The 12969-nt window shown below is 50.5% G+C and overlaps 1 protein-coding gene across 3 annotated transcripts; it reads left to right on the top strand.

Annotated features, from left to right (window-relative positions):
• The first annotated feature begins 350 nt into the window (after positions 1–350).
• Positions 351–12366, top strand: LOC130043098 (testis-specific Y-encoded protein 3-like). Of its 3 annotated transcripts, none has more exons than XM_056135408.1 (7): positions 351–452; positions 664–942; positions 10252–10329; positions 10469–10580; positions 10673–10818; positions 10914–10998; positions 12230–12366. In XM_056135408.1, exons 1-7 carry the CDS (start codon positions 450–452, stop codon positions 12259–12261), a joined length of 735 nt encoding a protein of 244 aa, XP_055991383.1. In that variant the 5' UTR covers positions 351–449; the 3' UTR covers positions 12262–12366. The 3 variants fall into 3 exon arrangements, with proteins under 3 accessions (XP_055991383.1, XP_055991382.1, XP_055991384.1); XM_056135407.1 differs by having other exon boundaries at positions 12227–12366; XM_056135409.1 differs by having other exon boundaries at positions 351–466; positions 12227–12366.
• Positions 12367–12969: the final 603 nt, after the last annotated feature.

The raw sequence follows: 12969 nt of genomic DNA, 5'->3' as shown, positions 1-12969 counted from the left end.
CAAGTCACACGTGTAGTTTTGGGAGAAATGCTGGAGAATACGATCGCTAGATATTGGATGCAAGGATCTCCGTGACCAATCAGAGAGTTAGCAGTGGGAATGAAATAAGGTAAAATGATCCAGGTGCTTTCCTGGAGACTCTATTCCCTAGCAGGCAAAATGGATAGGGAGACAGATAATTGGTTCCTTTGAGTGCAGGCAGGAATGTGCATGGTGCTAAGCTCTTTTTAGCCTGATGGGTGATGATTGTCTGGGGGAAGTGCAAGACTCTTTTTGATCAAGTTTAAGGCTTACTACTTCAGGCCATGTCTTCCTCTCCCCACTCACCTGGGCAGCAGGAATTCGCTCTCATAGCTTTACAGATTTGGATCCTTGTCCTAGCCTTGTGGACTGCTGCTTTCACTGTCTTGTGATGCTATAGCTACTGCCATTCTCATAGCCAGAACCTCATGGTAAGTGAGGCTAGGTAAGTCTTGTTATGGGCATGCAGAAATTCCAGTTGCCTTAGGTCTGAGAAGTAGCCTGGAAATCACGCAGGACTTGAGGAATTTGGGATATGGTGGAGCCTTTCTTCTGTTTGAATGTTCTGCAAACATCCAAATACCAGGGAGCAAAAGGGATCTAGAACTTAGAGTAGCTAAAGACTATGTGGTCTTTGCACAGGCAGGAGCAGCTGAAGAGCCTGAGAGAAGGATGATAACAATTCAGCAACCTAAGGAACAGCCAGAAGCGGAGCAGAAAGAGAAACCTGCACTGGGATGCTTGATCCAGCAACCCTCACTGGAGGCACTGCAGTCTCTTCAGTTAGAACTGGAGCTTGTGAATAAGCAATCCAGCAGGACCTTCAACAGTCTCAAGCTTAAAATGAGCCAGAGACTCCTGCCCATCCTGGAACACAGAAGCACCATTATCCAGAGCATCCCGGGTTTCTGGACCAAAGTTGTATCCTTAATTTGCAGTTACAGGGACACCAGTATGGCAAGGATAGCATAAAGAAATGTGAGAGGTGCTTCTGGGAGGCCTAGAATGGTTATGGAAGTCAAGTGTATTGTGCTGACACTCATGGTCCTCTGAACATGGTATGCTGGGGGAGCCTTGACAATCGGCATAGAAATCGCAAGAAAATCCTGTTGGGGGAAGGAAAGTAGACGTCCCCTTCATAATTCCAAAGTAGAGTGTGTGGATGGATACGAGGTGTTCTTCATATGATCAGCTTCACTGGGGATTCTTGCTGCCATCACTTAATCACTTAATCACTTAACTTCCCGTTAGTCGTCGATTTGCTCGAGCGGGCGCCAGTAACGTCTCCATTTGTTCCTGTCGCGTGCTAGTGTATCCCAATGGCATCTCTTCGCTCCGGGAACATGGAGGGCCTCAAACCGATCGTTCATGATCTTGACAAAGAAGTCTGACCATCTGGTAGGTGGGCGGCCACGCGGTCTCTTGACATCCCGTGGAATCCAATCAGTAACAGCTCTAGTCCAACGGTCATCTTTAAATATCATTACGTGACCAGCCCATCTGATTTTCGACACCTTGGCATATGAGACAGCGTCCCTGATCCTTGATCGTCGACGGATGTCAGAACTCCGGATTCGTTCTCTCATTTGAGTGAAACGTGATATTCCAAGCATAGCTCTTTCTATTCTTCTTTGGGAGACCTGAATGGCGTTCTCATCTTGTTTGCGTAGGGCCCAGGTCTCTGAGGCATATGTTAATGCAGGAAGAACAGTGGAATCAAAGAGATGTGCCCGGAGCCGGAGGTTCTTCGTCCTCTTAGCTATTTCTTCGACGTTCTTGAAGGCGTTCCAAGCCGCTCTCTTCCTCCTGCGCAGCTCGGGTGCCAGGTCATTTGTCATGTTGACCTCTCAACCTAGGTACACATAGCTGTTGCATTCGGAGATGGTCGTTCCATTGAGAGCGAATGGGGCGTCAGGAACAAGGCTGTTTCTCATAAACATTGTCTTCGTAAGATTCAGCTGTAGTCCTACCTTTCCACACTCACGGTCAAAGTCGGCCAGCATTTGTGCCGCTTGGCTGATGTTTGGTGTTATTAAAACAATGTCATCAGCAAAGCGGAGGTGGTGTAGTTGCCGACCATCTATCTTCACTCCCATTCCTTACCATTCCAGTCGTCGCATGATGTTCTGGAGGGTGGCACTGAAGAGTTTCGGTGAAATGGTATCACCCTGCCGCACCCCTCTCTTGACATCAACGATCACTTCTTTGTAGAATGGTGAGATCCTGGTAGTGAATCCGCAATACAGCTCACGGAGGATCCTGATGTATTGGGCTTGAATGCCCTGATTGGCTAGGGCTTCAAGGACCGCTTCCGTCTCAACAGAATCAAAGGCCTTCTTTAAATCAATGAACGTTAAGCAGAGCGGCATCTTGAACTCCCGAGAAACCTCAATGAGCTTGGTTACCGTGTGGATATGGTCGATGGTGCTGAATCCTTTGCGGAACCCGGCTTGCTCGCATGGTTGTCCTTCATCTAGTGTTCTGCCAATACTATTCAGGATGACTCGAGTGAACAGCTTGTAGATGACAGACAATAGGCAGATCGGGCGATAGTTGCCAATGTCATGGATGTCTCCCTTCTTGAACAGTAGTACGGTCCTGCTGGTTTTCCATTGGGACGGAACCTTGCATGCAGACAGGTAGCGAGTGAAGAGCCGAGCCAGTGTATTGATGAGTACTGACGGCAGGTTCTTCAGGTATTCAGGTCTGACCTTGTCTGGGCCGGGTGCTGTTTGCTTCTTTCCCAACGAAATGGCGTGTCGGATTTTGGAAGGGAGAACGTTAGGAACAATATACCCATCCTGTGGAATTTGGTATGTCGGCAAGTGGACATGGCTATCGAAGAGATTTGAGTAGAAGTCATGGATAATCTTCTCCATTGCCGTTCTGGAGGATGTGATGGATCCATCAGGACGTCGGAGGGCAGTCATCTTGGTCTTGTAGTTGGCGAAGGACAGGCGGGCGTTACGAATACTTTTCCCGGCTTCTGCCGCATCTACCAGTACTTCTGCTCTTCTCTCTTTGAGGTCTTCCTTGATCGCATCTCTGCACTGCTTTGCGAGCTCGGACGTTAGCTTGCGGTTGCCTGAGGCATGCGCCAAACCACGCTGGCGAATTAGCTCAAGAGTTTTCGAAGATAGGCGACTTTTTGTGGCTACCTCTCTCTTGGCGTTCCTCGCACATTCATGGAGGTGCTGAACCAGTCGATCGTATTCCTCGTCAATGTTGTCAACAATGGCATCTTCCCATGTTGCCGCAATAGTACCAAAGAGTTCCCAGTTGGTGGTCATTCTGGGAGTTCTCTTTTTGGACTTTGCAGCCCTTTCTCCCCGCTCTGTGAAGTAGAATTTTGCACGAAGGAGACGGTGGTCAGATCCCGTTCGAAATTTTGGGACAACAGCGACATCAGTCAGGCAAAACCGTCGATTGAATATGATGTGGTCTATTTCGTTGTGGAATCGTCCACCGGGAGACTCCCATGTCCATCGTTTAGATTCTGCCTTCTGGAACTGTGAGTTACCATGAATGGTCTTGGTCGACATGATGAACTCAGACAGTCTCTCACCCTGTTTGTTCCATTCTAGGCCATGGGTCCCGATGTGAAGTTCTTCAGCTGATCTTCTCGGTCCTATCTTGGCATTAAAATCACCCACAATGATCTTGTAGAAGGTGTGGTCTACTTTAAAGAACTTCTCTAGCTCCATGTAGAACTTCTCGATTTCTCTTTCATCATAATGAGATGTTGGTGCGTAGACAACGAAGATAGAAACTGCAGGCAGTGAGCCACATCTATTCAAATGTAAACGTCCGATTCGGGTTGTTAGGCATTCGAATGAATCAATGCTCTTGGCCAAGTTTGTGTTGACAAGGACACCGACGCCTCCAACACCTCTTTTTTCGCATGTTCCGAGGAACAATTATTCTCCGGTGTCGAAAACGGCATGGTGAGATTCGTGCCTTCTTGTCTCGGTCAGACCAATGATGTCGTACTTGATCATTCGCGCTTGTACAATCAGGTCCTCGATGGATGCATCTGATGCTAGCGTACGTGCATTGAAAGTACAGACGATCATTTTTGAATTCCTTCGTTGTGGCAGCCTAGGTCGGCCTTGAGATTTTGTCGGCCTCTCCTTTCTCATCCTTCTCAGTGCTGCCTTGTCGTTGAAGCCTTCAGGGTCAGGTGAATGAGACCAGTTGTAGTTACTGGTTTTGGCATATCGAATACACAGCGGATAGCTTGCCAGGCTCTTCCGTGCGGGAGAAATACTCTTGGTAGATTGCCAGTCTTTCCTAGAGGTATAGAGGCTCTTGGGGTGACCTCTAATCACCCTTGTAGGTGTTGCCATATTTGAACCCTATCAAATATGGTACGACAATTCCAGAAGATGGGTATTTAGTGTCTTATGATGTGTCGCGCGGCCAGAAGCGGCCGCACGGATCCAGAAAGCGTCCTGGAGTGTGGCGACGGCTGGGTAGTGGAAGTAGTGTCGAGAGTGGAAATCTGCCAGTGGGGTATTTATCTGGGTAGGGTGGGTCTCCTGTGCACAATTCGATCCCTGGGTGGTTGATGGAAGCAGACAGGGCAGGGAAGGGTGGGGCTCCTGATTAGAATCCCTTTGTCACCTGTGGTGGTGGGAGCAAGCAAGAAGCTCTGTCCCTGGGTCCGCCGAGCCTGGAGTCCAAGGTCTCAGAGAGTTCCACTTATCTTGTTCTGTGGGTCTTCAGTTGTGCGTGGGTCTCGGCCGGAGCTGCCGCGCGGGTCCAGAAAGCGTCCTGGAGTGTGGCGACGGCTGGGTAGTGGAAGTAGTGTCGAGAGTGGAAATCTGCCAGTGGGGTATTTATCTGGGTAGGGTGAGTCTCCTGTGCACAATTCGATCCCTGGGTGGTTGATGGAAGCAGACAGGGCAGGGTAGGGTGGGGCTCCTGATTAGAATCCCTTTGTCACCTGTGGTGGTGGGAGCAAGCAAGAAGCTCTGTCCCTGGGTCCGCCGAGCCTGGAGTCCAAGGTCTCAGAGAGTTCCACTTATCTTGTTCTGTGTGTCTTCAGTTGTTCGTGGGTCTCGGCCAGGGCTGCCGCGCGGATCCGGAATGCGTCCTGGAGTGTGGCGACGGCTGGGTAGTGGAAGTAGTGTCGAGAGTGGAAATCTGCCAGTGGGGTATTTATCTGGGTAGGGTGGGTCTCCTGTGCACAATTCGATCCCTGGGTGATTGATGGAAGCAGACAGGGCAGGGTAGGGTGGGGCTCCTGATTAGAATCCCTTTGTCACCTGTGGTGGTGGGAGCAAGCAAGAAGCTCTGTCCCTGGGTCCGCCGAGCCTGGAGTCCAAGGTCTCAGAGAGTTCCACTTATCTTGTTCTGTGGGTATTCAGTTGTGCGTGGGTCTCGGCCGGAGCTGCCGCGCGGGTCCGGAAAGCGTCCTGGAGTGTGGCGACGGCTGGGTATTGGAAGTAGTGTCGAGAGTGGAAATCTGCCAGTGGGGTATTTATCGGGGTTGGGTGAGTCTCCTGTGCACAATTCGATCCCTGGGTGGTTGATGGAAGCAGACAGGGCAGGGTAGGGTGGGGCTCCTGATTAGAATCCCTTTGTCACCTGTGGTGGTGGGAGCAAGCAAGAAACTCTGTCCCTGGGTCCGCCGAGCCTGGAGTCCAAGGTCTCAGAGAGTTCCACTTATCTTGTTTTGTGGGTCTTCAGTTGTACGTGGGTCTCGGCCAGAGCTGCCGCGCGGATCCGGAAAGCGTCCTGGAGTGTGACGACGGCTGGGTAGTGGAAGTAGTGTCGAGAGTGGAAATCTGCCAGTGGGGTATTTATCTGGGTAGGGTGGGTCTCCTGTGCACAATTCGATCCCTGGGTGGTTGATGGAAGCAGACAGGGCAGGGTAGGGTGGGGCTCCTGATTAGAATCCCTTTGACACCTGTGGTGGTGGGAGCAAGCAAGAAGCTCTGTCCCTGGGTCCGCCGAGCCTGGAGTCCAAGGTCTCAGAGAGTTCCACTTATCTTGTTCTGTGGGTCTTCAGTTGTGCGTGGGTCTCGGCCGGAGCTGCCGCGCGGGTCCGGAAAGCGTCCTGGAGTGTGGCGACGGCTGGGTCGTGGAAGTAGTGTCGAGAGTGGCAATCTGCCAGTGGGGTATTTATCTGGGTAGGGTGAGTCTCCTGTGCACAATTCGATCCCTGGGTGGTTGATGGAAGCAGACAGGGCAGGGTAGGGTGGGGCTCCTGATTAGAATCCCTTTGTCACCTGTGGTGGTGTGAGCAAGTAAGAAGCTCTGTCCCTGGGTCCGCCGAGCCTGGAGTCCAAGGTCTCAGAGAGTTCCACTTATCTTGTTCTGTGGGTCTTCAGTTGTACGTGGGTCTCGGCCAGAGCTGCCGCTCGGATCCTGAAAGCGTCCTGGAGTGTGGCGACGGCTGGGTAGTGGAAGTAGTGTCGAGAGTGGAAATCTGCCAGTGGGGTATTTATCTGGGTAGGGTGAGTCTCCTGTGCACAATTCGATCCCTGGGTGGTTGATGGAAGCAGACAGGGCAGGGTAGGGTGGGGCTCCTGATTAGAATCCCTTTGTCACCTGTGGTGGTGGGAGCAAGCAAGAAGCTCTGTCCCTGGGTCCGCCGAGCCTGGAGTCCAAGGTCTCAGAGAGTTCCCCTTATCTTGTTCTGTGTGTCTTCAGTTGTTCGTGGGTCTCGGCCAGGGCTGCCGCGCGGATCCGGAATGCGTCCTGGAGTGTGGCGACGGCTGGGTAGTGGAAGTAGTGTCGAGAGTGGAAATCTGCCAGTGGGGTATTTATCTGGGTAGGGTGAGTCTCCTGTGCACAATTCGATCCCTGGGTGGTTGATGGAAGCAGACAGGGCAGGGTAGGGTGGGGCTCCTGATTAGAATCCCTTTGTCACCTGTGGTGGTGGGAGCAAGCAAGAAGCTCTGTCCCTGGGTCCGCCGAGCCTGGAGTCCAAGGTCTCAGAGAGTTCCACTTATCTTGTTCTGTGTGTCTTCAGTTGTTCGTGGGTCTCGGCCAGGGCTGCCGCGCGGATCCGGAATGCGTCCTGGAGTGTGGCGACGGCTGGGTAGTGGAAGTAGTGTCGAGAGTGGAAATCTGCCAGTGGGGTATTTATCTGGGTAGGGTGGGTCTCCTGTGCACAATTCGATCCCTGGGTGGTTGATGGAAGCAGACAGGGCAGGGTAGGGTGGGGCTCCTGATTAGAATCCCTTTGTCACCTGTGGTGGTGGGAGCAAGCAAGAAGCTCTGTCCCTGGGTCCGCCGAGCCTGGAGTCCAAGGTCTCAGAGAGTTCCACTTATCTTGTTCTGTGGGTCTTCAGTTTTGCGTGGGTCTCGGCCGGAGTTGCCGCGCGGGTCCGGAAAGCGTCCTGGAGTGTGGCGACGGCTGGGTATTGGAAGCAGTGTCGAGAGTGGAAATCTGCCAGTGGGGTATTTATCGGGGTTGGGTGAGTCTCCTGTGCACAATTCGATCCCTGGGTGGTTGATGGAAGCAGACAGGGCAGGGTAGGGTGGGGCTCCTGATTAGAATCCCTTTGTCACCTGTGGTGGTGGGAGCAAGCAAGAAACTCTGTCCCTGGGTCCGCCGAGCCTGGAGTCCAAGGTCTCAGAGAGTTCCACTTATCTTGTTTTGTGGGTCTTCAGTTGTACGTGGGTCTCGGCCAGAGCTGCCGCGCGGATCCGGAAAGCGTCCTGGATTGTGGCGACGGCTGGGTAGTGGAAGTAGTGTCGAGAGTGGAAATCTGCCAGTGGGGTATTTATCTGGGTAGGGTGGGTCTCCTGTGCACAATTCGATCCCTGGGTGGTTGATGGAAGCAGACAGGGCAGGGTAGGGTGGGGCTCCTGATTAGAATCCCTTTGACACCTGTGGTGGTGGGAGCAAGCAAGAAGCTCTGTCCCTGGGTCTGCCGAGCCTGGAGTCCAAGGTCTCAGAGAGTTCCACTTATCTTGTTCTGTGGGTCTTCAGTTGTGCGTGGGTCTCGGACGGAGCTGCCGCGCGGGTCCGGAAAGCGTCCTGGAGTGTGGCGACGGCTGGGTCGTGGAAGTAGTGTCGAGAGTGGAAATCTGCCAGTGGGGTATTTATCTGGGTAGGGTGAGTCTCCTGTGCACAATTCGATCCCTGGGTGGTTGATGGAAGCAGACAGGGCAGGGTAGGGTGGGGCTCCTGATTAGAATCCCTTTGTCACCTGTGGTGGTGGGAGCAAGCAAGAAGCTCTGTCCCTGGGTCTGCCGAGCCTGGAGTCCAAGGACTCAGAGAGTTCCACTTATCTTGTTCTGTGGGTCTTCAGTTGTGCGTGGGTCTCGGCCGGAGCTGCCGCGCGGGTCCGGAAAGCGTCCTGGAGTGTGGCGACGGCTGGGTAGTGGAAGTAGTGTCGAGAGTGGAAATCTGCCAGAGGGGTATTTATCTGGGTAGGGTGAGTCTCCTGTGCACAATTCGATCCCTGGGTGGTTGATGGAAGCAGACAGGGCAGGGTAGGGTGGGGCTCCTGATTAGAATCCCTTTGTGACCTGTGGTGGTGGGAGCAAGCAAGAAGCTCTGTCCCTGGGTCCGCCGAGCCTGGAGTCCAAGGTCTCTGAGAGTTCCACTTATCTTGTTCTGTGTGTCTTCAGTTGTAAGTGGGTCTCGGCCAGGGCTGCCGCGCGGATCCGGAATGCGTCCTGGAGTGGGGCGACGGCTGGGTAGTGGAAGTAGTGTCGAGAGTGGAAATCTGCCAGTGGGGTATTTATCTGGGTAGGGTGGGTCTCCTGTGCACAATTCGATCCCTGGGTGGTTGATGGAAGCAGACAGGGCAGGGTAGGGTGGGGCTCCTGATTAGAATCCCTTTGTCACCTGTGGTGGTGGGAGCAAGCAAGAAGCTCTGTCCCTGGGTCCGCCGAGCCTGGAGTCCAAGGTCTCAGAGATTTCCACTTATCTTGTTCTGTGGGTATTCAGTTGTGCGTGGGTCTCGGCCGGAGCTGCCGCGCGCGTCCGGAAAGCGTCCTGGAGTGTGGCGACGGCTGGGTATTGGAAGTAGTGTCGAGAGTGGAAATCTGCCAGTGGGGTATTTATCTGGTTTGGGTGAGTCTCCTTGCACAATTCGATCCCTGGGTGGTTGATGGAAGCAGACAGGGCAGGGTAGGGTGGGGCTCCTGATTAGAATCCCTTTGTCACCTGTGGTGGTGGGAGCAAGTAAGAAGCTCTGTCCCTGGGTCCGCCGAGCCTGGAGTCCAAGGACTCAGAGAGTTCCACTTATCTTGTTCTGTGGGTTTTCAGTTGTGCGTGGGTCTCGGCCGGAGCAGCCGCGCGGGTCCGGAAAGCATCCTGGAGTGTGGCGACGGCTGGGTAGTGGAAGTAGTGTCGAGAGTGGAAATCTGCCAGTGGGGTATTTATCTGGGTAGGGTGAGTCTCCTGTGCACAATTCGATCCCTGGGTGGTTGATGGAAGCAGACAGGGCAGGGTAGGGTGGGGCTCCTGATTAGAATCCCTTTGTCACCTGTGGTGGTGGGAGCAAGCAAGAAGCTCTGTCCCTGGGTCTGCCGAGCCTGGAGTCCAAGGTCTCAGAGAGTTCCACTTATCTTGTTCTGTGGGTCTTCAGTTGTGCGTGGGTCTCGGCCGGAGCTGCCGCGCGGGTCCGGAAAGCGTCCTGGAGTGTGGCGACGGCTGGGTAGTGGAAGTAGTGTCGAGAGTGGAAATCTGCCAGTGGGGTATTTATCTGGGTAGGGTGGGTCTCCTGTGCACAATTCGATCCCTGGGTGGTTGATGGAAGTAGACAGGGCAGGGTAGGGCGGGGCTCCTGATTAGAATCCCTTTGTCACCTGTGGTGGTGGGAGCAAGCAAGAAGCTCTGTCCCTGGGTCCGCCGAGACTGCAGTCCAAGGTCTCCGTATTGGGTCCTTAATGCCCATCTAGCCCTGTCATAGAAGTAATGCTCGGTGTCCCTTCCCCAAATACAAAATTTAAAAAGCTATTCTGTCCTTCCATTATCATGCAGTGACTAGCAGAACATCTGCATATTTATATGGTGTGCACAAAGGATGAACAGTGATTATTATAAGAGTAGAAGTGTACCCTGCCTGGAAACCTCCCCCGAAGAGTTGAAGAGTATGCTCAGACATGCTCTAACAAGGCTGAGGCATTCAATCAATTTGGAGATTCAAACCAAATGCTGGGAGAATGTAAGATTTAATCTTATTGAGGTTTTGATGAATTTCTAGCTAACCTGTTGCCTGGTTCTTTTATGTACAGCACTGGAAAGCTCCTTAACTTAGTCAGCTTGTGAACCACCGTGATATGACTGTCATGATCAGTTATCAAGATCAAGACTTACTAGGCTACATGTTTAATTTACAGGTCAGACCAGAGAAATGGCAACGGAGAGTGGAGATTGTGGGTGGGGAGTGCGACAGTAAGGAAGAGGGACAATTCAGAGTTGAATACATTGAGGGCAAGATTTTCTACAAGATTTCACAATTCCTTTTTGTTCCAGCAGGTGGATGAACAGAGGTATCCCAATGGCTGCTGCAAGATCTCATTGTTCTTTAGGATGAACATCTATTTCCGGAATGATGTAATTGTCAAGGAGTATGTCAGTGGCATTAGTGGTAAGAAGGACTTCATGGTGTTGTAGGTGGAATGTGTTCTATGCCAAGGGAATAAAATGATTTGCCCCTGATCTACATTATTCTTCATGTAGGACTGAGGCCATCTCATTCCACTCCAATTCAGTGGTGCCATGGTTATGAACACAGGGCTTATAGACACAGGCACCACAACTGCAGCCTTAACTTCTTCAGCTGGTTCTACGACCACAGCATTGTAGGATCTACCCGAATAGCAGAGGTGGTATTTCTTTCACCCTTTATTCTTTTTTTCTTTTCCCCCTAACCCACCATGGTTGGGTTCTGAATCCTGACCTGCCTGTGTTGCTTTACCAGATCATCAGTAAGGACCTGTGGCCCAAGCCTCTGCAGTACTACCTAAAGAAGAGGATACCAGTACAAGCAAGTGTGAGAAGGGCAGGTGAGCATCTCTTGGGATGTGTGTTGAAATACGTGAGCTGGAAACTAAGGCACCATCCTATACTATGAAAGTAAGTTTCAGAGCATCTAAGTTGTTCACATCTGGTCTTTTAGTTTGGGAAAATTAGTCAGAAACACTGAAAACTGGAGATCTGGAGTCCTGTAGTGTAAATTGACTAAAGGAGAGTTTATAGTGCAGACTCTGACTCACCAGAGATGGGTGGCATCATGAACATTCATTCAGTCACTCACTGAAAGATGAATTGTAACTCCCCCATCCCCTTTCCTGAGCTACCTTTACCTGGATATCATTTATACCCTCAGACTTTCTGCCACTCCCTTAAATTTCAAATCATGTATTAGTGCTAACCTCCTGAATGAAATGTTTGGCAAGCAATCTAGAGATTGCTTAAATCACCCTTGCTCCAGAGTTTAGGGTGAAGGAAAGAGAGACGTAGAAGGTATAAACTCAAGGATAGAAGGGAAGCAATGAGGAACAGGGACCAAGGGTATCCAAGTACATTGGTGTGGTGTAAAGGAGTGCTGTGGCTAAAAATCCATACCACAGAGATTACAACATTAAAAACTGGAGATCCAAACTTCAGCCACCAAGCTTAAAATTGTGCCTGTTAAGGTGGTAGGCTGGAGTCCTATAGTATAAATTTGACCAAAAATGAGTCTTTAAATGGCAGGCGGAGGGTAGAGGGGAACCCTGGCGGCAGGAAGATGACACTGGTGATGAGTTTGGTGCTGGAACATAGTATACTTAAGCCCTATCAGTGAATAACTCTATAAACCATGGCACTTAATAATATTTTAAAATAATCAAATAAATAAATGAAGCAAGCCACCTTCCAGCTTTTTCAGGAGGGTCCGAATCTCTAGGAAGAGGCTGACCCACTTGACCCCATGTCTTACATTTTGGCCTTCAAAGTAATTCTTTGAAATTTCTCTGGTTTGCTCCTTCATTCCCATAAACATTATTAGAAAACTGGTCATAAAACAAAGATAATAGAGGCCTCTTTCAGGCCTTTTACAGAAGTGGAGAAAATCTGAACGATTACCAATGGGAAAAGGGCCAGGGTGCCTGGACATGGTCCTGGAAAACAAAGTACTAACCATACAGAGAAGTGTGAGTGAATGAATAAGCCTGTATATTCTGTGTGCGTGTGTGTGTGTATGCAGAATCTTTGAAGATATTAGGATATTAATCACCCTTTTTCCTAAAGCAGTGGAAAATGTAAGAGGCTACGTGAGAAGATGAATCATCTACAGTGAGCGTGGATCTCGTGTCTGCAGCATAAGAGGAGAACTGAGATCTCATATAGAAATTTGGATATATCTGCAAACAAATAAACCTAATGCTCCAAGTAGGCCTCTTTTGTTTAGTTCATTGCATCTGGGTTGGCATGAGTTCCATCTAATACATTGTATGTTCCCTTATATTTGGTACTCAGAAATTTTCAGTCCATGGGAATGCTGAGTCTCTCCGGTATACCAGGAACCAGTCATACTGAAGCCAGCATGAGAGAGGCAAACACGGTTTTCCTGGGTACATCACACTGGGATTAGGAAGATGAAATAAGAGGAAGGCCAGTGGGAATTTTGGAGATTCCCTGGGACATAGGGTACATTCAAGAATATGTTCTGATAAGTAGTGTTCTAAAATGTGAATCTTCACAAACGTGATCCACCCATGTTTTTTCCATTGGAGGTGATCATCATGGCATCAACTGTTTTACTTCTGACCATCATGTTCCTTTACGTATTGGTCTATACACACATACACAGACACACACACACACACACATTTCCTCAGATAATCAGCCTTTCAGAAATAGGATATAAACAACTTCCATGAAATACTTTGCCATTTGCAAGGAGAGAGAGCATTATGGAGCATGGGGAAAAACGTAGTAAAGATAAGCCTGAAGCTGGGCAACTAAGACCAAGGGAAAAGAAACTTTTCTGA

Source organism: Sorex fumeus, unplaced genomic scaffold (genome assembly GCF_029834395.1).
Source record: "Sorex fumeus unplaced genomic scaffold, SorFum_2.1 ptg000111l, whole genome shotgun sequence".
NCBI lineage: Eukaryota > Metazoa > Chordata > Mammalia > Eulipotyphla > Soricidae > Sorex > Sorex fumeus.
This window is presented reverse-complemented; position numbering and strand designations above follow the sequence as displayed.